Source organism: Haliotis rufescens, unplaced genomic scaffold (genome assembly GCF_023055435.1).
Source record: "Haliotis rufescens isolate VD_foot unplaced genomic scaffold, xgHalRufe1.0.p SCAF_16, whole genome shotgun sequence".
Lineage (NCBI taxonomy): Eukaryota > Metazoa > Mollusca > Gastropoda > Lepetellida > Haliotidae > Haliotis > Haliotis rufescens.
The window spans coordinates 25,724,274-25,746,989 of NW_025963846.1; the positions used below are offsets into that span (position 1 = coordinate 25,724,274).

At 41.8% G+C, this 22,716-nt stretch overlaps 2 protein-coding genes across 3 annotated transcripts in view; one reads left to right on the forward strand and one right to left on the reverse strand.

Annotated features, from left to right (window-relative positions):
* Positions 1-6,869, forward strand: part of LOC124117698 (protein shisa-4-like) — a 44,678-nt gene extending 37,809 nt beyond the window's left edge. For both annotated transcript variants that reach the window (XM_048397051.1, XM_048397050.1), the window contains one exon: positions 6,110-6,869. In XM_048397051.1, coding sequence (XP_048253008.1) covers positions 6,110-6,342 — 233 coding nt within the window. In that variant the 3' untranslated portion in view covers positions 6,343-6,869. The remainder of the gene's footprint in view (positions 1-6,109) is intronic.
* Positions 6,870-16,052: 9,183 nt separating this feature from the next.
* Positions 16,053-21,267, reverse strand: LOC124117671 (fibrous sheath CABYR-binding protein-like). Its single transcript, XM_048396629.1, has 5 exons — positions 21,168-21,267; positions 19,106-19,347; positions 18,084-18,674; positions 17,093-17,873; positions 16,053-16,093 (listed from the first exon to the last, which is right to left on the reverse strand). The coding sequence occupies exons 1-5, from the start codon at positions 21,265-21,267 to the stop codon at positions 16,053-16,055; spliced, it is 1,755 nt and encodes a 584-aa protein (XP_048252586.1).
* Between the last annotated feature and the right edge of the window lie 1,449 nt (positions 21,268-22,716).

A 22,716-nucleotide genomic window follows, 5' to 3' on the forward strand; every position in this document is an offset into this window, starting at 1 on the left:
TGTAAATAATCGACGTCTGGACAAGTCCAGTGCTTGAAATCATGAGCATCGATCCACGCAAAGAGGATACGATGACATGCATCAACCAAGTCAGCTGATCCCGTTAGTCGCCTCTTACGGCAAGCACGGGTTGCTGAAGACCTATACTGGCCCGGATCTTCACGGGTCTATTTGATTTTTTGTAGCCATATTGGCAATATTACATGAAATATAATATGCGTTTTCAAAGTGACTCATATATATATATATATATATATATATATATATAGTACATGATATGAATAGTAAACAGATACTTGTTGTCTGATCTGTGTTCGTATGATTTAGCTCTCCGTTGTGATAATGTTTGTTTTGGGGATTCGGTTAGAGCAGTTTGACCTCAACAGTCAGCATTGATGTCACGTGATTTATTCGCCCATGGTGACTGTTGTGTGCTTACCCCTCTTTTTAGCGTCCTTGGTTACCACCAGTTGCACAATATCTTATTCAGTGTTAAAGAACATTTCAGCATGGAGGGACTCTATTATGTTACTGGATTTCTTCTCATTCTCCTTAAAGGCAAGTCCTACAATTCTTATCTGTGTGAATATTAATAGAAAAAATACTTTTTTACCCTGCACTTATTACATTTGGCAGTGGTCAGCCACAATGAAAAGTATATATATAAAGTATATACTGGTTTGACTAAGCTCATGTTCTTAATAGCAGTAAAGGTACACGTATGTTTAAGCGTTTTGATAAACCCAGCCAGATAGAAAATCGACAAGGAAATTTAAAACGTAATGCGAAAGAACAATGGGCCTCGATTATCCGCCGAAATATATTCGTTTGGTTTGGTTTGTTGTTTTACGCCGAACTCAGCAATATTCCAGCTATATGACGGCGGTCTGTAAAATAATCGAGTCTGGACCAGACAATCCAGTGAATGACATCATGAACATCGATCCAGGCAATTGGGATCGATGACATGCATCAACCAAGTCAGCGAGCCTGACCACCCGATCCCGTTAGTCGCCTTTTACGACAAGCATGGGTTGCTAAGTCCTATTCTACCCCGGATCTTCACGGGTCTTAACATGTAATACCATCACAATTTAATAACTTTAGGACAAGCATAGTCGCCTTTTACGGCAAGTATGGGTTGCTGAAGACCTATTCTACCCCGGATCTTCCAGGGGTAGAAATAAATTCCATTGACCGTAATAGACACACACACACAAAAGAGAAAAATTATATGAATGGATCAGTGAAAACAGTGATGACACCAGGTGTGTCCGTGGAAAGGGAAACATTTCCTGCCTAACAGGTACCCGTTATTCATACAATTTGCGTGAATGAGTACGTGTTTCCTGCCATACAACGTCGGCCACGTAACACATGTACACGGGATTTCTATGAAGCTTTTCTCAGGTCAGAATGACACTGAATGACGACATAATTATTGCGAAAGTTGCACATTGTTTTCTGCTCGAACATCTAGACATAATGCAAGGAAGGAGCTTCGATTATTTCGAGTGATTATTATGAACGTACTTCTGCTACTACTACTACTACTTACCCGTGAAGATCCGGGGTAGAATGCATGCTTGCCGTAAAAGGCGACTATGCTTGTGGTCAGAGGCGACTAACGGGATCGGGTCGTCAGGCTCGCTGACTTCATTGATACATGTCGTATCCCAATTGCGTAGATCGATGCTATGTCAATCACTGGATTGTCTAGTCCTGACACGATTATTTACAGACCGCCGTCATATAGCTGGAATATTGCTGAGTGCCGCGTTAAACAACAAACAAACCGCTAGTACTGCATGTAAAACTACTGCACTATCACCACCAATACCACTACCACTACCGATCATAGGAAGGTCACAAAATCACTTCTGCTTGTGCTGCTGCTACCACTACTACTACCATTACCCCTCCTACTACCACTGTTGCTGCTACTACCATCACTACCACTACTACCATACTTCTACTACCATTACCCCTCCTACTACCACTGTTGCTGCTACTACTACCATCACTACCACTACTACCATACTTCTACTACCATTACCCCTCCTACTACCACTGTTGCTGCTACTACTACCATCACTACCACTACATTTACTACTACTTCTACTTCCATTACCCGTCCTACTACCACTGTTGCTGCTACTACTACATCACTACCACTACATTTACTACTACCATACTACTTCTACTACCATTATCCCTCCTACTACCACTGTTGCTGCTACTACTACCATCACTACCACTACTACCATACTTCTTCTACTACCATTTACCCCTCCTACTACCACTGTTGCTGCTACTACTACCATCACTACCACTACATTTACTACTACCATACTACTTCTACTACCAATTACCCCTCCTACTACCACTGTTGCTGCTACTACTACCATCACTACCACTACTACTACCATTACCCCTCCTACTACCACTGTTGCTGCTACTACTACCATTCACTACCACTACATTTACTACTACCATACTACTTCTACTACCATTACCCCTCCTACTACCACTGTTGCTGCTACTACTACCATCACTACCCACTACTACTTGCTACTACCATTACCCTCCTACTACCACTGTTGCTGCTACTACTACCATCACTACCACTACATTTACTACTACCATTTTCAAAAGATTACCGACCCGTGAAGATCCGGGTAGAACAGGTCTTCAGCAACCCATGCTTGCCGTAAAAGGCGACTATGCTTGTTGTAATCGGGTCGTCAGGCTCGCTGACTTCATTGATGCATGTCATCGTATCCCAATTGCGAGGATCGATGCTCATGATGTCAATCACTCGATTGTCTGGTCCAGACTCGATTATTTTACAGACCGCCGTCATATGGCTGGAATATTGCTGAGTGTGGCGTTAAACAACAACAAACAAACAACAAAAGTATTACCAATACAACCACAACCACTACGACCACATGACTACTAAAGCACTTTTTCACTACCCTGCACATGTCTGTCTTGTGAGTGAGTGAGTGAGTATGGTTTTACGCCGCTTTTAGCAATATTCCAGCAATATCACGGCGGGAGGACACCCGAAATGGGCTTCACACATTGTACCCATGTCGGGAATCGAAACCCGGGTCTTCGGCGTGACGAGCGAACGCTTTAACCACTAGGCTACCCGACCGCCCTTGTGTGTCATTACATGTAATATATGTATCAGCTGTCCGTACGTTAAAGCGCAATAGGCGTTAATGTGGTTGTTGTCATATATCTTTGACTAGTCAACGACTGCTTGTCTTTCAGGGGCAGTGGGAGAGACTTGCTCATCGTACTACTACACCGACATATACTGCACCAGCTGTTGTGGGTACTATTACAGCACAACCCGTAGATACTGTTGCAGTTATTCAAGTGGCTCAAGTGGATCGAGTTATACAAGTACAATTGAAACATACGTGTAGGTGGAATTGTTTGATTGGCATTACTTAGAAGTTGACGTATGACAAAATAGACACAATGTATGGATAACAGCTTCTTTAATTACTGTAAAGGCGACGCTTGGGTATAGATCCTTATACGGACCCGTGAAGATTCCGGGGTAGAATAGGTCTTCATCAACCCATGCTTGCCGTAAAAGGTGACTCTGCTTGTCGTAAGAGGCGACTAACGGTATCGGGTGATCAGGCTCGCTGACTTGGTTGATGCATGTCATCGCTCCCAATTGCGTGGATCGAAGCTCATGATATTATTCACTGGATTGTCTGGTCCAGACTCGATTATTTACAGACCGCCGTCATAGCTGGAATATTGCTGAGTGCGGCGTAAAAACAACAATCCAAACCAAACCATTGGTATTAGCTTGTATACATATACTGTTGTTGACATTATGAGCATCGATCTACGTAATTGGAATTATATGACTCGCATCAACCAAGTCAGCAAGCCTTACTTCCTTTCAAAAATGTTAAATATACATTCATTGCATTTATCCTGGCACGCTAATATAGATAGACTCACCATAGAGTTTTATTATTATTGGTTCCACGTTTATGACTATTATTACTTTTGTTGGTGGCCATCTTGGATTTGACCTATTTTTGGATGCTTCCCCATGTCCGATTTTGGTAAACTATTTTTTATTTTAATGCATAGGAGTCAAGGCACCAAAATCAGCAATAAACCAGTAAGTGATGTACGTGATGAACATCGATCCACGTATTTGGGATCGATGACATGCATCAACCAAGTCAGCGAGCCTGACCACCCGATCCCGTTAGTCGCCTTTGCCTGTCGTAAAAGGCGACTGACGGGATCGGGTTACGACAAGCATTGTCGCCTTTAACGGTAAGCGTGGGTTGCTGAATACCATATCTACCCTGGATCTTCCATTTGGTTTGTTTGGGGGGGGGGGGGGGGGGGGGGGGGGGGGGCGGATACTCTTGGTGGGGTATTCTTTTATACATATTCATTGATATGAGAGAGGGGCGGTCGGGTAGCCTTGTGGTTAAAGCGTTCGCTCGTCACGCCGAAGACCCGGGTTTCGATTCCCGTCATAGGTACAATGTGTGAAAGCCATTTCTGGTGTCCCCCGCCGTGATGTTGATGGAATATTGCTAAAAGCTGCGTAAAACCCTACTCACTGATATATGAGATCGTTATTTCCCTACATTTACAGAAACATCCCACCTCATCGTCGGATTGACAGTTGGTGGCTCTTTCTTCATCGTTGTCGTCATCGTCGCCATCTGTGCTTGTGTGAAGTCAGGAAAGAGACCAGGACGCGTCATCGGCGTTCAGCCAGTCGGACCCACGGTGGTGTCAACAACAGGTTTGAAAGCACTCCTTGAATTAATAATATGAATAAAAGTGACAACAGCCTTTCCAAAGCCATAAGAAATATCTTCCTGTAGCAGAGTCGACTGTACGATTTGGTTGGTTGGTTTGTTTGTTGTTTAACGTCGCACTCAGCAATATTCCGCTATAGGACGGTGGTCTGTAAATAATCGAGTCTGACAGACAATCCAGTGATTAATAAAATATCTTCCTATAGCAGAGTCGATTGTACGATGTCGACTGTATCATGAGCATATGTTTATGAATCAATATCAAATAGTGATGATCCCAGGTGTTCGAGGAAAGGTGAGCACAAACACATGCAAAGGCAAATCAGTTATTCACCTGAGAAGACACGGGAACATATGGTACAAGTCAACAAGGGTATTGCATTGGACATACTTTTTGTCACTGATTCGTCAAATTCGGGAATGTCCTCCTCATGTCTACCATCAAACGTTTTGAAAGCTTTGAATGTTGTAAAGTTGGACAAACAACTTTTGAGCAAGAATTGTATGAAGCTCCCTGAAATCTTCTTTGCCTCGAAGGTTGTGAAATGTTGACACCAAAGGCTCATGGAATTAAGTAATATGAGTGACTGGTGTCATGGAATTAAGTTGGTTGGTTGGTTGGTTTGTTGTTTAACCGCCGCACTCAGCAATATTCCAGCTATATGACGGCGGTCTGTAAATAATCGAGTCTGGACCAGGTAATCCAGTGATTAATATCATGAGCATCAATCAACGCAAATTGGGACCAATGACATGCATCAACCAAGTCAGCAACCCATGCTTGCCGTAAAAGGCGACTATACTTGTGGTAAAAGGCGACTAACGGGATCAGGTGGTCAGGCTCGCTGACTTGGTTGATACATGTCATCGATTCCAATTGCGTGGATCGATGCTCATGATGTCAAACACTGGATTGTCTGGTCCAGACTCGATTATTTACAGACCGCCGTCTTATAGCTGGAATATTGCTGAGTGCGGCGTTAAACACCAAACCAACTAACCAATCTTACCAAGTCTTTGGTGGAACCCACAAACCCAGCTATGATACTTACACAAGTGCATGTATGGCCATAATTAGGAGGAATCTGGAAACTAAAGCCACAGTCATAGGATCCTGGTACCCCAAACGGAGTCAACTCCTCACAGCGCAGTAGACGTTCCAGCTCCAAATGATTTGGTGGTTGCTTTTCAAACTTTGTAGATAACTGTGTAGAATAATGTTAATATGTGACCACCAAATCGTCAATATAATAAATGATTAATGGTTTTTTTTATTTGTTTTTCAGCCGCATCTTCCCAACAAAGTGGATATGCAGGCCAGATACCACAACCCCCGGCTTACAATGCTTACCCCCCACCAGGTCCCCCCTCTGCCGTGTATCCCCTTCCAGGTCCCCCCTCTGCCGTGTATCCCCCTCCAGGTCCCCCCTCTGCCGTGTACCCCCCTCCGGGTCCCCCCTCTGCCGTGTACCCCCCTCCCCCGCAAAACTTAGTGCCACCCTCTGCTACAAACCCCTGAACTCTTCCAAGAATGGTTAGCCGATCCTATATGTAAGGTGCCGACCATTTTGTTATGAAACTAAATATCAATAATTTGGCCTCAGATTTTACAACAAAACATTTGTTCGCAGTTCATGGCGCAATGACAAAAATATATTCCGATTCTAACGGAAATCCCACACCCATTGCCATCCCCCCAGCCAACAGGGCATCAAACCGTCATTCGGTCATAATAATCACAACTTCGGCCACGAGCATTCATGCTTTCGAGCACAATATCTGATGTGATAACAATTATAAAAAAGACAAGACTTCTTATGAACTTTAAGAAATTGTACTCTCTGACGATGTTAGTAAGACAAGCGTAGCCTTTACAAATAGCGGTAGTTTGTGAACCGAAAGATATGATGTTATAGAAGGAAAACTTCTGGTTGGTTGGTTTTGTTGTTTAACGCCGCACTCAGCAATATTACAGCTATATGACGGCGGTCTGTAAATAATCGAGTCTGGACCAGACAATCCAATGATTGACACCATGTGCATCGATCCACGTATTGGGTGAGTGAGTGAGTGAGTGAGTTAAAGTTTAACGTCACATCCACGTATTGGGATCGATGACATGCATCAACCAAGTCAGCGAGCCTGACCACCCGATCCCGTTAGTCGCCTTTTGCGACAAGCATAGTCGCCTTTTAAGGCAAGTATGGGTTGCTGAAGACCTTATTACCCCGGAATCTTCGCGGGTCTGGGGTTGTATCGGGGCGGTCGTGAAGCCTAGTGGTTAAAGCGTTCGCTCGTCACGCCGAAGTCCCAGGATCGATTCCCGACATGGGCACAATGTGTGAAGCCCATTTCTGGTGTCCTTCGCCGTGATATTGCTGGAATATTGCTAAAAACGGCGGAAAGCGATACTCACATACTTGGTGTTGTGTCATTAAATCTTTAGAAACTGTACTTATTGTGGTTAATGCCAAAACTTCATATGGGCAAACAAATATACTTAGATATTATCCACAATTTGAAATTACATGCAATCCTTTAAGGACCTGTTTACTTTTTGTATCACGATAAACCCATTTCGGATGTATGGAATATGGTTTTCGATATTTCGATACAATTTACATAGCACATTTACATGTATCCATGATATATCGTGACGTTAAATGAAAAACACCTGTGATGAATGCTTGGCTGAATATATCCAATATTCATATATAACTGTACTAGGGCAATACACTACAGGATGTGGCATCCACGGTCAACTGGGTATCACATGCTATACCGGACTTCAGACACGTTGGTACAGCTGTGTGAGGAAGTGAGAAAATGCCACCCATATTCCTAAGCAACCGGCCGTGAAGATCCGGGTAGAATAGTTTTTGGTTTGGTTTGGTTTGTTGTTTAACGCCGCACTCAGCAATATTCCAGCTATATGGCGGCGGTCTGTAAATAATCGAGTCTGGACCAGACAATCCAGTAATTTATATCATGAGCATCGATCCGCGCAATTGGGATCGATGACATGCATCAACCAAGTCAGCTAGCCTGACCACCCGATCCCGTTAGTCGCATTTTACGACAAGCATAGTCACCTTTTACGGCAAAGATGGGGCAGAAAAGGTCTTCAGCAAATCAAGCTTGCCGTAAAAGGTGACTATGCTTGTCGTAGGAGCCGACTAACAGAATCGGGGGGTCAGGCTCGCTGACTTGGTTGATGCATGTCATCGATCCCAATTGCGTGGATCGATGCTCATGATGTCATTCACTGGATTGTCGATTATTTACAGACAGCCGTCATATAGCTGGAATATTGCTGAATGCGGCGTTGAACACCAAACAAACAAACCAAAGCACTCTATTATACTGAATCACATTCAGTACAGAGCAAAACCTGTTTGAGTTCAGCTTAGATATGTGTGTTATATTATCAAATATAGAATTAATACAGGGCTATGTGAGTCAGAGTATAATATGTCTTCAAGAGCTCTTCTCGGTTTATGTTCAGTCCCTATTATTTTTTTGTTATTGTAAAAAGGACTGGACATGTTTGATTGGTCTGTAAGATGTGACTTATCTATCTATTCTGTTTGTTGTTCTCATATTCCCAACCTCTAGTTATCCCTGAGACCTGATAGTACTGTAATTATCAGAAATATGTCAATGTACAAATTATCAGAAATATATCAGTGTACATGCAGCCGTGATATTGTACATTTGCATCTCAGTCAAATCTACTTCCTTGATAATTTAACTGATAAATATACCGAAGGTCTGTGATCATCTCTGTTTCATGAATAAAAAGTGTTTTCTTGAACCTAACTTTTCAGTACTGTTATCTCATTTCTATCGTGAACAAATTTCATCGTTTGGGAAACTATAGAGATTATTTCATGTGTCTAGTGAAATGTCCTGGTTTTCTCATCACATGACGGTGAAAAGGGGATATTTTCACGAGTGGCAAAGCTATGAAAAGTAAATTATTCCTACATAATACGCAGTGACATTTCACCAGCCCTTGTAATTGCGACTTAAAATGTAGTCCCGTGTTTGAAAAATCTTTAAAATCGTAAATAAGTTTGTTATTTTTTTAATAATTATTTGAGGTAAAAAAAAAGTCTTTATAAACCAAAACTGGTTCCCTCAAGAGATATCGCTTGGGTGAGATCAAGCGATATCAACATTGTAGATATCGCTTTTAAAAACCACTGATTGGTCAATCCATGTCACATGACCATTATGACCATTTGAACTACGTTTACCTGATAAACTTGAACAAACATGGCCGACATAAACATTAAAGTGTCAATTGATTGGTGTGGGAAGCAACAATTGCTAAGAATGTTAATTAAGGAAACTATCTGTGGCGACTTGATGGAATAGAATACGAAATGGAGCAAAGGGAGACTAGAATCAAGTTTATCGACATATCAAAGAGATCAGGTGTGCGGCCGTCAGCGTTAACGTCATCAAGGTCAAGTTCAAGTTGCACAACAACAGCGTCGAGTGAGTCCCGTACGCTCCCTAAAGCCAATCCCGTTTTATTGAAGTCGATGATAGTGATATAGACAAAATGATTGAAATGCGGAAAACTGAAAATCACTGCTAGAAAGACCCTTCATGACATGAAATTGTTGAACCTGTTTTTATTGTCTATCGGCGAAGGTCGTCTTATTTATGAAATTAACCCAAAGATCTCAACACAATAATCATTTCATAATTTCTGTGCGGAATATTTTCAATTATTAACATCTCTTCTGAGGGCAAAAGTTCAAAATCTGTTTCTTAATACAACGTACTATGACCAATATTAGAGGTGCGCGGTATAACCGGTATACCGGTTAACCGCGATGTGGCTTCGTGTCCAATACGTATTGCGTTACAGTTTCAATATCGCAATAAATTGCGGACATTTAAATAAAGTATTACCTATTTGAATTTCGTGTTTTAATTCGTTGTTATAAGGGCGATCGATAAAGCTGATGTGACGTTCGATTAGAGTTACGTCCCTTCCTATATAATAACGCGATATGCTACGAGATCTCGCCGTATCCATGGTAACAAAATGGCGGATCACGAAATACTCGCGGTAAATCCGATGTGTGGCAGCATTTCGGGTTGAAAAAGCGTAAAATCGATCAAACAATCGAAGAAAATGTTGCTGTTTGCTGAAAATGTACATCGTTTGTGAAATACGCCGGCGAAACAACAAACTTGACAACGCATCTTCGAAGACACCATCCGACTTTGGCGGGAAAGATAGGCCCATCAACAACGATGTTACCTCACACTTATTGATTCTATTGAAGAAACGAGATCGAATGCAAAACGATCCCCATCTCAACCTACCATAATCAATTTATTTGCAAGTACTAAGAAGTACAGGGTCTTTGAACCAAGGGCGAAGATAACTAACAATAACATGATAGCCAAATTTATCATCAAGGGACTACGTCCATACAATATTGTTGATTCAACAGAGTTCAGAGATCTAGTCACCCGTCTTGATCCTCGGTACAGGATGCCATCGAGAAAACAGTTCTCCGAAGTTATCATTACCAAGATGTATGAAGAAATAAAGGAAGACATATCTTCGCACTTGGAAAAGGCAGAGCAGGTAACATTATTAGGCCTAAATATCTAACAAACTTATAAATAATTGTATAATTTATAATCTTTATCAGTTTTAAAAGCAGTATTTTTTAGAAATATGATTTATGAATGTACTTTAGTCATCTTTATATTTCAGAATGTTTTAATTGTATTTTTGTAGGTGTCATTGACTACAGATGGATGGACATCATGTCCTACAGATAACTACACTACCATCACATCAACCCACATAACAGAAGATTGGAAGTTGGAAAATTATGTGCTACAGACCAGACCATTGAATAGCCACACAGGTACCAAATACATATTTTTTTTATCTACATTAACTAACCACTAGTTAAAGATTCATATTTATTTGATAATATGTGAACAATGCTAACTGAGGTTTTAATTACTTTTAGTCCACAAAATTGTTATATTTAGAATTAGAATGTTTCAATTAGGCCGCATAAAGTTAATTACTTGGTTCTCTGGCACTTTTTTCCAAAATATTGATGAGGGAGGGAGGCTTTTTATTTTTATTTCATATTATGCATTATAGATTCCTACTTTGTTCCAGGCGAAGCTGTTGCTGGTGTTCTGACAGATACAGTGGACGAATGCAAACTTCCATCAACACCTCCTCCCACTGTAGTCACGGACAATGCAGCTAACATGATAAAGGCACTAAATCTGTTTGGATCATCCCATGTACCATGTTTAGCGCATACATTGAATCTTGCAGTGCACAAATCTCTCAAGGTGAAGCGTACATCCAACGTTATCGCTAAAATTAGAAGAATCGTCGCATTTTTCCACAGGAGCCCAATGGCAACAAGCATTCTCACACAAAACGCTGTTCTTTTGATTTTGCCTAGTCATAAGCTGAAAATTGATGTCCAAACTAGATGGAATAGTGCTTTTGAGATGGTTGCAAGATTTTTTGAGATGCGAGTGGCAGTTATCACTGTTATGATGAGCAAGGACATTGCAAAATTCTAGTCTAGTACCAGTGATCTTTCTTTCCCTACAGAAGAAGAGCTTACTTATGCTGAGGAGTAAGTTAAGTTTTTGGGGCCAATGAAGCAAATTACAACTATATTGTGCAAGGAGTGTACACCTACAGTATCTCTCGTGAAGCCTCTGTGCCACCAGCTACTCACTAACATTCTTTCTCCTATTGAAGATGACACAGCTTCTGTGATGGAAATGAAATCCATACTGTCAAATGATCTTAAGGGCAGATATAACACACAAGATGAGTTCCTCAGTGTCGCCTGTGCCCTAGACCCTAGGTTTAAGGAGCTGCCTTACCTGACAGATATAGACAAATTTGCTGTGTACAGCAAAATAACAGAAGATGCATCAAAATGCACATTGATAATGATAAAGCAAGAACCACAAGACAGCTGTTGGTCCAACTCCACCCTACCTTCCTGAGCTTCCTCTGTTACCTGAGTCCATGGTGAAGGATGAATCCAGTGCATCCACATCCCATAATTCATCTGGATCGAGTGATGAAGTTGCTACACCAGCAAAAGTCAAGAGAGACAACCAGCCTGCAGATTCTTCTCTCATGAATCTTCTAGGAGATGTTTTCATAACAAGTTGTGAACCCGCCAAGTCCCCTATTGAAATGGCTCAGCAGGAAGTTGGAAGGTACAGAGAAGAAAAGCCTATCACTCTCAACGAAGATCCTCTCTTGTGGTGGAAAAATCATGCCGACATGTATCCAAGACTGGCAAAAATGGCTCAAAGATACCTTTGTATCCCTGCAACTAGTGTCCCATCGGAAAGAGTGTTTTCGACTGCAGGATACATTGTATCACATCAAAGAGCAAACCTAAAAGCAAAGCATGTAGACATGCTCATATTTCTTAAGAAGAATTTGAAGTAGAGTACTAACTACCAATTAGAAGATTAGAAGTGAAATGCTTCAAACTTGACTTAAATGACTTTGTTAACTGTTAAGTCTGCTGTTCAATAGTTGACATATTTTAATGTTCAAGTTCAATATTAAGCAATATTGTTATAATTGTTTAGTTAAGAGTGATAGGTATTTCTTCTTTTTACTTTGCAACTTCTGGCTGAAAGTGAAACTGTTTGAAACTTATTGCATTGAATCCATCGATGATTGTGATATTCATAATTTTCTATATCAAGATTTTCTCAAGTTGAGTTGACATTTCAGTGAACCTGATTACTGAACATGTAAGTAAGTTGCAGTTTGTTCATGGTTGTTATTAATGTTTCTGTAATACTCAGTGTTAGATTACTGCCATTATATACACACTTAATATGTTTATTAATTAGAATGGCAAATACAACAAGATGGCATCATGGTGCTATAAGTCTAACATTTGTAGTTGTAGACAATATACATGTAAGGTTCATCAGATTAAGATGAATATCACAAAGTTCTTGTGCAATGTGTATTTATATTTGATTATTAATTGGATTGTTGTTTTTGATATTACTTCATTCATTATGTCATAAATTGGCAATTCAATTGACACACATTGACAATTATTACTCAGTTTGCATGTGACAAGTCACACAGAAATATATCATTTTGACTTTTGAAATGAGTTGGTGCTAAATAATACTCCATGATGATAATGTGTCTTTTCTAATCAAAAAGAAAGTTTGTTTTTACCCAAATATAATAAAACAAGTCTTAAAACAGAATAATTTCTTTTTTTGTCTCAGAAGTTGAAAACATTTGGTTTGGGCAATATATTGCAATACAGGTTCAAGGGGCAATACCAATCACTAACCAAAATGTAACTTTGCATCAAGCGGGTAAACTCTCTCTTCTTGCAAATTGTGCAAATTAATATCCTAAACGTAGTCGGTTTCTGGTGTTAAAAAGGCCAACCAAATCCGCTCCTAGTGAGAATTGTATTTTCCGCTGGGGAAGGATTTGGTTTGGTTTGTTGTTTAACGCCGCACTCAGCAATATTACAGCTATATGACGGCGGTCTGTAAATAATCGAGTCTGGACCAGACAATCCAGTAATTGACATCATAAAAATCGATCCACGCAATTGGGATCGATGACAAGCATCAACCAAGTCAGCGAGCCTGACTACCCGATCCCGTTAGTCCCGTTTTACGACAAGCATAGTCGCCTTTTACAACAAGCATGGGTTGCTGAAGACCTATTCTACCCCGGAATCTGATACTGACATGGACTCACAAACAACCAGCATTGAGCATGGTAGTCAATCATCTCTTTCCTTAGCAGATGAACAAAACAGTCGACAGAAGGACGCTATACATGGACAACTTTCACACAAAGATAAATTTATTCTTTGTGCTCGAGAAATTTAGGATCAACTCAACTAATAAATGCTGTCTTCAATTGATCGAAAAAACATGTAATCGATTGATCACTGGTAATCTATCATCGAAGTGAAATATGTTAAAACTTCACAGTGTGATGTGATTTGAAACCTTTGTTTAAGAATTGACTCCAATACTTTATGTGTTTATGGAGGTATAAACGTAAATCAAGTGTAAATACACGTGGCATATAAGGAAAGCCATACTGAAGTGAATTCTTATAAGTAGATCTACAACATGGCAAAAGTCTTTTACTTTATTTCGCAAAATTTCCGCGAAGCCTACGCAGAATTTTGTAAAATGTCTGCTTAGCTACGCAGTTACTCCGCAGAATGTTTGAAACATGTCCGATTATGTACGCAAACACTCCGTGGAGCTACTACAGGAAGTTTACGCGGATTCTAATTTGGACTTTTAAGGGAACTAGTTAGATTTTATAATCCCAAGACAGTACGTCTTTTGGGGGCGGTCGTGTAGCCTTGTGGTTAAAGTGTTCGCTCGTCACGCCGAAGACCCGGGTTCGATTCCAGAGATGGATACAATGTTTGAAGCCCATTTCTGGTATTCCCCGCCGTTATTTTGCTGGAATATTGCTAAAAGCAGCGTAAAACCATAATCACTCACTCAATTATCATGGTCTTTGATTACCTTTTTTTCACTTTTATTCTAATTTCATTCATACCACCACACCATTTCCCCTTGAACCTTGTAATTGAAACTTTAAAATGACGTATTGTTAAGAGCAGTAGATTGAACGAGAGCAAACAATAAATTTTATTAAAACAAACTCATACCCGATTAAGAACAGATTTTAGAAACAGTGATATGTGACCATTAAAAAAATGTAATTAGCAGATGAATGGAGGCGGTGACAACGTAATACCTGTAAGTAAAAGATGTCAACAAGCTGTCAATCATCAATCCGAGACAACAATTTGAGTAACGTCAACAATCATAACTCCACAGACTGCTTATTTATTCATTATAACAAAAGCTGAAGACAACAAGATGAAATAAGTGACATCGTGAAGCGTAGTACTGTTATCAGCAACCAGTAAACACTAGTCCACAATTGGCGTGGCGAAAATTATATTTATGTTTAAGGAAACATAAACGCATACAATGCCAAGGAAATGCCACGGGATCACTTGCAATTTTGTATGTAATAGTATGGACAGTACAATTACTTTGATAGAAAAACAACAACTTGTACACATCCACATGTAGATATATTCATAACAAATGTATTCGACCCGTGAAGATTCCGGGGTAGAATACGTCTTCAGCAACCCATGCTTGCCGTAAAAGGCGACTATGCTTGTCGTAAAAGGCGACTAACGAGGTCGGGTGGTCAGGCTCGCTAGCTTGGTTGATGCATGTCATCGATCCCATTTGCGTGGATCGATGCTCATGATATCAATCACTGGATTGTCTGGTCCAGACTCGTTTATTTACAGACCGCCGTCATATAGCTGTAATATTGCTGAGTGCGGCGTTAAACAACAAACCAAACCAACAAACATATTCACCTCAAACAAAGCGGATTTACTTAACGTTTCCTGTATCCTGAACAATAAACATACAAAAAGAAGATGCCACTTAAGAGTTATATATAGAAAGATCTTCATTTAAAACATTCATAATCGACAATGCATTGTGCCATGACTTGGTGAATACTCAATTCTGATTGTGATTGGCTAATGACAGGGTTCCAGATCAAGAAAGACAACCTTTCTATTCTTTTGTTGACCACATTAATGCATATGAAAATATTCTTTCCACCACCCTCTTTCCAAGAATCTATCGGTGGCACAATTTCAATACATTTTTAAATGTTTGACATAGTTCCGAAAATACGTCTTGAATATTTCATTATCTTTTATCAGTATATTAATATATTAACCGTAGTGACTTTGCAGCCGACGTTAAGCTTAACCTGTACATTCACATTTCCTTAACTGACTATATCATATCCACCCTTCTGCTAAACTTACAGAATTGAAATTTGGAAAGGTAATTCGTTCCTCAAATACCGCGTTATTTCACGACGGAACTCCTGAAAAGAGGAACACAGCACTCTTATTTCTATCAGATTTGAGCACGTGTGTACAATGGGTCTCCTTAGTTCCCCAACCAGTTTTGTGAAGGATACCTTTATTTCCCCGACTGGCATGTGGATTGACCCTGTAACGAAATGCAGAAAGGAGAGGAGGTCTTCCTGATCTAGGCCTTTCAAGAAGCACAGAACTTTCTCCTCCTCTGGTCTGACGAATTCCTCCTTCGTCAATGTACAGTCTACACCTTCATAGGGGTAGGACGCTGGGAGATGATGAGAGCTGAAACAGCGCCCAGAATGCTGACAAGTGTGAACTTGGAATACCACGTCTCAGGGCATCGTGAAGAGGACGTGGGGTATCACACAACTGCTTCTTGGCAATCTCTGTGATTTGATCTGAGATTTTCCTACAGTTTGGCTTTTCGAAGTAGCCATTGATACAAAAGAAAGTTATCAATGAGTCCATTTCTTTATCATCAAGATTTGGAAACGCGCCATTGCCTTTTGAACCAGATGTTGCTTTGCTGTACAAAAGAGAAATAACGTCTTCTAAAAGGCATTGTCTGTCCACCTCTGATGCAAAGACAATGTGGTGACCTTGTGGTTAAAGCGTTCGCTCGTCACGCCGAAGACCCGGGTTCGATTCCCGACATAGGTACAATGTGTGAAGCTCATTTCTGGTGTCCCCAGCCTTGATGTTGCTGGAATATTGATAAAAGCGGTGTAAAACCATACTCACCCATTCACTCACTCATATTCATAAGAGGGGGCACGGGTGGCCCAGTCGTCTAAGGCGCCGCGATTCGCTGTGCAGAGTTGCGTCCCTTGGGCACGCCAGAAACCTATGATTGTGGGTTCGAATCCCGGTTTGCCGAAATTTTGTTTCTAAGTTTGTCCGCACCATACCCGTGCTCGTGGGTTTCACCGAAGTGGTAAACGTCTAAGACCTGCATCACTTCGTGCTTTCCTCCCACATTAAGCTGACATGCCGCGATATAACTGGAATACTGTTAAAAGCGGCGTTAGACCCAACTTACTCACTCACTCATATTCATAAGAAATCTTTGCTAAAATCAGAGTCCACCGTATCATAAAGCATTCATTTTAAGAAGTCGTGAAGTGTCCATTGATGTTAAGTTGGGCATGTAAACATAACCGTTCTGATCATGAAGGCCCTTGACCACCGGTTGTCTTAAAACCTTTGTAACCGACCTTACTTGATAAACCAGTCATGGGGTCGGTTGGAAATAGTGTCTTATTTCTTCAGATTGCGGTTTACCTGTCATGCGGAACTGTACTGCCGCCATCACCCATCCCGTTCGTTGTGTTTGCTGCAAGGCCTGGTCGCTCGGTGGTTCTTGCAGCAAAGCCTGGTCGCTCGGTGACTCTTGCAGTAAAGCCTGGTCGCTCGGTGACTCTTGCAGTAAAGCCTGGTTGCTTGGTGGTTCTTGCAGTAAAGCCTGGTCGCCCGGTGACTCTTGCAGTAAAGCCTGGTTGGTCGGTGGTTCTTGCAGTAAAGCCTCGTTGCTCGGTGACTCTTGCGGTAAAGCCTGGTCGCCCGGTGACTCTTGCAGTAAAGCCTCGTTGCTCAGTGACTCTTGCGGTAAAGCCTCGTTGCTCGGTGACTCTTGCAGTAAAGCCTTGTCGCTCGGTGACTCTTGCAGTAAAGCCTTGTCGCTCGGTGACTCTTGCAGTAAAGCCTCGTTGCTCAGTGACTCTTGCAGTAAAGCCTGGTCGCTCGGTGACTCTTGCAGTAAAGCCTTGTCGCTCAGTGACTCCTGCAGTAAAGCCTTGTCGCTCGGTGACTCTTGCAGTAAAGCCTGGTCGCTCGGTGGTTCTTGCAGTAAAGCCTTGTCGCTCGGTGACTCTTGAAGTAAAGCCTGGTCGCTCGGTGGTTCTTGCAGTAAAGCCTGGTCGCTCGGTGGTTCTTGCAGTAAAGCCTGGTCGCCCGGTGGTTCTTGCAGTAAAGCCTGGTCGCTCGGTGGCTCTTGCAGTAAAGCCTTGTTGCTCGGTGGTTCTTGAAGTAAAGCCTCGTTGCTCAGTGGTTCTTGCTGCAAGGCCTGGTCGCCCGGTGGTTCTTGCAGTAAAGCCTAGTTGCTCGGTGGTTCTTGCAGTAAAGCCTGGTCGCTCGGTAACTCTTGCAGTAAAACCTGGTTGCTTGGTGGTTCTTGCAGTAAAGCCTGGTCGCCCGGTGGTTCTTGCAGTAAAGCCTAGTTGCTCGGTGGTTCTTGCAGTATAGCCTGGTCGCTCGGTAACTCTTGCAGTAAAACCTGGTTGCTCGGTGGTTCTTGCAGTAAAGCCTGGTCGCTCGGTGGTTCTTGCAGTAAAGCCTGGTTGCTCGGTAGTTCTTGCTGTAAAGCCTGGTTTGTCGGTGGTTCTTGCAGTAAAGCCTGGTCGCTCAGTGGTTCTTGCAGTAAAGCCTGGTCGCTCGGTAACTCTTGCGGTAAAGCCTGGTCGCTCGGTGACTCTTGCAGTAAAGCCTCGTTGCTCGGTGGTTCTTGCAGTAAAGTCTGGTCGGTTGGTGTCTCTTGCAGCAAAGCCTGGTTTCTCGGTAGCCCTTGCAGTAAAGCCTGGTTGCTCGGTGGTTCTGGCAGTAAAGCCTGGTTTGTAGGTGGTTCTTGCAGTAAAGCCTGGTTTGTCAGTGGTTCTTGCAGCAAAGCCTGGTTGCTTGGTGGCTCTTGCAGTAAAGCCTCGTTGCTCGGTGGTTCTTGCAGTAAAGCCTCGTTGCTCGGTGGTTCTTGCTGCAAGGCCTGGTCGCTCGGTAACTCTTGCGGTAAAGCCTTGTCACCCGGTGGTTCTTGCAGTAAAGCCTGGTCGCTCGGTAACTCTTGCAGTAAAGCCTGGTTGCTCGGTGGTTCTTGCTGTAAAGCCTCGTTTGTCGGTGGTTCTTGCAGTGAAGCCTGGTTTGTCTGTGGTTCTTGCAACTAAGCCTGGTCGCTCGGTAACTCTTGCAGTAAAGCCTGGTCGCTCGGTAACTCTTGCAGTAAAGCCTGGTCGCTCGGTAACTCTTGCAGTAAAGCCTGGTCGCTCGGTGGTTCTTGCAGTAAAGCCTGGTCGCTCGGTAACTCTTGCAGTAAAGCCTGGTTGCTCGGTGGTTCTTGCAGTAAAGCCTGGTTTGTCGGTGGTTCTTGCAGCAAAGCCTGGTTGCTCGGTGGTTCTTGCAGTAAAGCTGGCTCTTGTTGGTCCATCTCATTCTGTCAAAATGAATTGAAACAACCTTGACCCTAAAAAAATATTCACGATGCAATTTATTAGAAGATCCTTCACTGAAATAAGTTTCTTGGTTTCTTACCATTGGGATGCCCCTGTTTGGGACAATAATAAGTTTGGCCTTTCCCACTTTGCGCTCGAGATCAAGGTGGGACTGCAGATCAATTTGTGTGACTCTCCGGCCAATGTCGCAACGGGCATACGTAAAGCCCACAAGGGAGAGGGGGACTCTGGGAAACAGCGCATAAATGTGGGCTTCCAAGGTTCCAAGAGTCCATGTCCTCAAGAGACGTATTATTCCTGAATCCTGAAAAACAGCTTCCCCTGAAACAAACGTTCACAAAAGAATTAATTTCAGTTTTTAATCCAGTGCAATCCAGACATCCATAAGTCTCTTGGTTTCTTACCATTGGGATGTCGGGTGGTCGGGCTCGCTGGCTTGGTTGATGTATGTCATCGATCCCAGTTGCGGAGATCGATGCTCATGATATTAATCACTGGATTGTCTGGACCGCCGCCATACAGCTGGAATATTGCTGAGTGCGGCGTTAAACAACCAACCAACCAACCAACCAAGAATGCAGCGTGATCCAAACATCCGTCGTGGGTCCACTACATTCAGTCTAAAACATGGATTATATGATAACTCCACATGCTACTGTCACCAAGCCCGGTCATTGTCTCAGTGAAGGACCTTATTGACATTCTCTACGTATTGCCCGGAGCACAGGAAAGACAGAAGAACTCTCCTACAAACAGTTAGCAAAGGCGCGAGGATGCTACGAAAGCCTTTAATACAGAAACCTTTTAGGGCCATCTGCTGTTTTGTTGTTGTTGAAATTTCAAGATACCTAAGTTGAAATTTCAAGATAATGATGAGAACATAGCATCTTGAAAATTAAACCGAAAAGGCTTCCGTAGGTTGCAAGAAAGTTGTCAACTTCATTGAGGCTCAGGACAAAACAAAAAGTTATTTTTTTACAGGAATCAACGCCCAGAATCAATCAAAACGACATGTGAACATTCAGACACGACGGAGTTTGACTTACTTGAAACGTTTTCTATTTTTAAAAAAGATCTGTTCCCGAAAACGTTTAATAAATACTTCTGGTTTTACATAGAAATATTAATAAATCGTTCACTGGACATGTTGTATGCCAAGTTGTGAAATAATAGAAATATAAACAAAGGTAGGTTTGGGCTCAAACCTTTAACATATATTCAGTGGACAGTAAACATAAAGATTAATCTAGAAGTGGTAAACTATACAATTATGCGTTTATGTAGGATGCATATTGAAAAGGGTCAAAATGTTTATCGTCTAAAGTCGGACAGCAGTTCTCAAACATGCACCTCGTCTTCCACAGTCCTGTTTTTGCACCTGGGGCAGGTGCGGTGATCAACAGACATATTCTCAAATTGCCCGGTTTCTGACACCCGTGAAGATTCCGGGGTAGAATAGGTCTTCAGCAACCCATGCTAGCCGTAAATGGCGACTATGCTTGTCGTAAGAGGCGACTAACGGGATCGGGTGGTCAGGCTCGCTGACTTGGTTGATGCATGTCATCGATCCCCATTGCGTGGATCGATGCTCATGATATTAATCACTGGATTGTCTGGTCCAGACTCGATTATTTACAAACCGCCGTCATATAGCTGGAATATTGCTGAGTGCGGCGTTAAATAACAAACCAAACCAAACCAAACCGGTTTCTGACAGAAATGCCCCATGAATCTACATCACAGTGCAAGGAAATGGTGTGCGAAGTATTAAAGAATAATTCTAAATCAGGTGATCCACAAATCAATCATGATTCCATTGCAGCAGCGCACAGATTAGGATCTGTGAGTTCCGGATCAGCAAGCAAGTCTCCTCGGCCAATGATTGCTAAGTTCATTTATGTAGAGGACAAGGTTTGGGCCTTAGGTCTCAGAGAAAATCTTAGAAAGAATCTCATCGGTATTTCTAATGATCTTACCATGAAACAGCGTAATGTGCTAAAGAAGCTCAGAGAGAACAATAAAGTGGGCTACTATAAATATGGAAGGCTGGTTGTTAAAGAAGGTGATAGTCATTCAACCTCGAAAGATGGATCTGCAAATGAGTCTACTAATGTTCATGGAGGTGGTGATACTAGTCGCACCAACGCCAACAGTGGTGACGAAAGTCGTAGACGTCTTAGATCTCACGCTCAGCACCCCCATGAGGAAGGATCCAGGAAATAGGGGTGTGGCCGAGCCCATGGTGACGTTTGTGACAAGGGTGCACAAAGACTAAACTTTCTTTTTTGGAATGTCAGCGGATTGTTGACAAAGATAGTGGACAATAACTTCATTTCTTTTGTCGATACATTTGATATTATTGGACTCACAGAGACTTGGGTAAAAGACATTGAATTTGTGGATGTATTCACAGATTACATTGCTTATAATGTAAATGCTATCAAAACTGCCCAGTATGGACGTTTATCAGGCGGAATTTCACTATTAATTATAAAATCATTAAAATCTTTTATAAAGTATGTGCATATTGGTGAAAATGCGGTATTCATTGCATTTAATAAGTCCTTATTTGTTCATAAAAAAGATATCTTGTTGTGTTCAGTTTATATTAACCCAGATGGGTCGTCATGGTATGACAGTAAGAACTGTAGATGTGGTATCACTTTATTTCAAGAAGATTTATTTGATGTCCTGCAGAAAGTGGGCGATGTTGATATAATTCTTGGTGGCGATTTTAACGCTCGGACAGGCACAGATGTGGATTTTGTAAATGATGATATAGCCGAACACTTAAATATAAATTTCTTTGATTTTATGTGTGATAGTCTCAATATTACTAGGCATTCATGTGACAAAAAAATCAACAAGTATGGCCGAAAATTGTTGGATCTCTGTGCAACTTTGAATCTGAACATATTAAATGGAAGAGTGGGTCGTGATGCAGGTACAGGTGATTTTACCTATATCAGTTCCACAGGAACAAGTGTGATTGACTATATTATTGGTTCCAGCAACCTGTTTTCTTTGCTTTAATATTGTTTCGAGAGAAGAATCCCCCCACTTACCGGTCTCATGTTCATTTCAATCATGTGTTCAGTCGGCAGCTCATGCAGAGAGGCAAGAAGCACGTGCTGGTGCAAGTGCCAGTTATAAATATATGTGGGACACTGACAAGCTGTCTGATTTTAGGGACAACCTTATGTCACCAGGTATTTTAAATATGTTAATATCATGCTCTGATGTAGCTATGACTGATATTGATGCAGCTATAGACAAACTTACCACAGCTATATGCTCCGCAGCTGACTGTATGAAAAGGGATCTGTCCATAAAACCGAAGTCACAACCTTGGTATGATAAGGAATGTGTTTACTCCAGGATGGAAAGAGATAGACTTTTGAAAGTATTCAGACAACTCAGGGACAATACATCTCTTCAGAACTGTAATGGATCCTGTTTTGTTTACAGATTCGAGTTTTGTATGTATTGTTGATTTGAGATTGCCGGACCAAGTTTTTGTACTAACCGTCACATGGCTGAAGTAAAGTTGGCTCGTATTGAGCTCGAGTTGTGTCATTAATACGAAGGTATTACATGGTGTCAGAAGTCATGGCAGGTCGAATTGACATTCCGCCCATGAATTTCGATGCCGCTAATGTGGCAGAAAGTTGGAAAAAGTGGAAACAGACG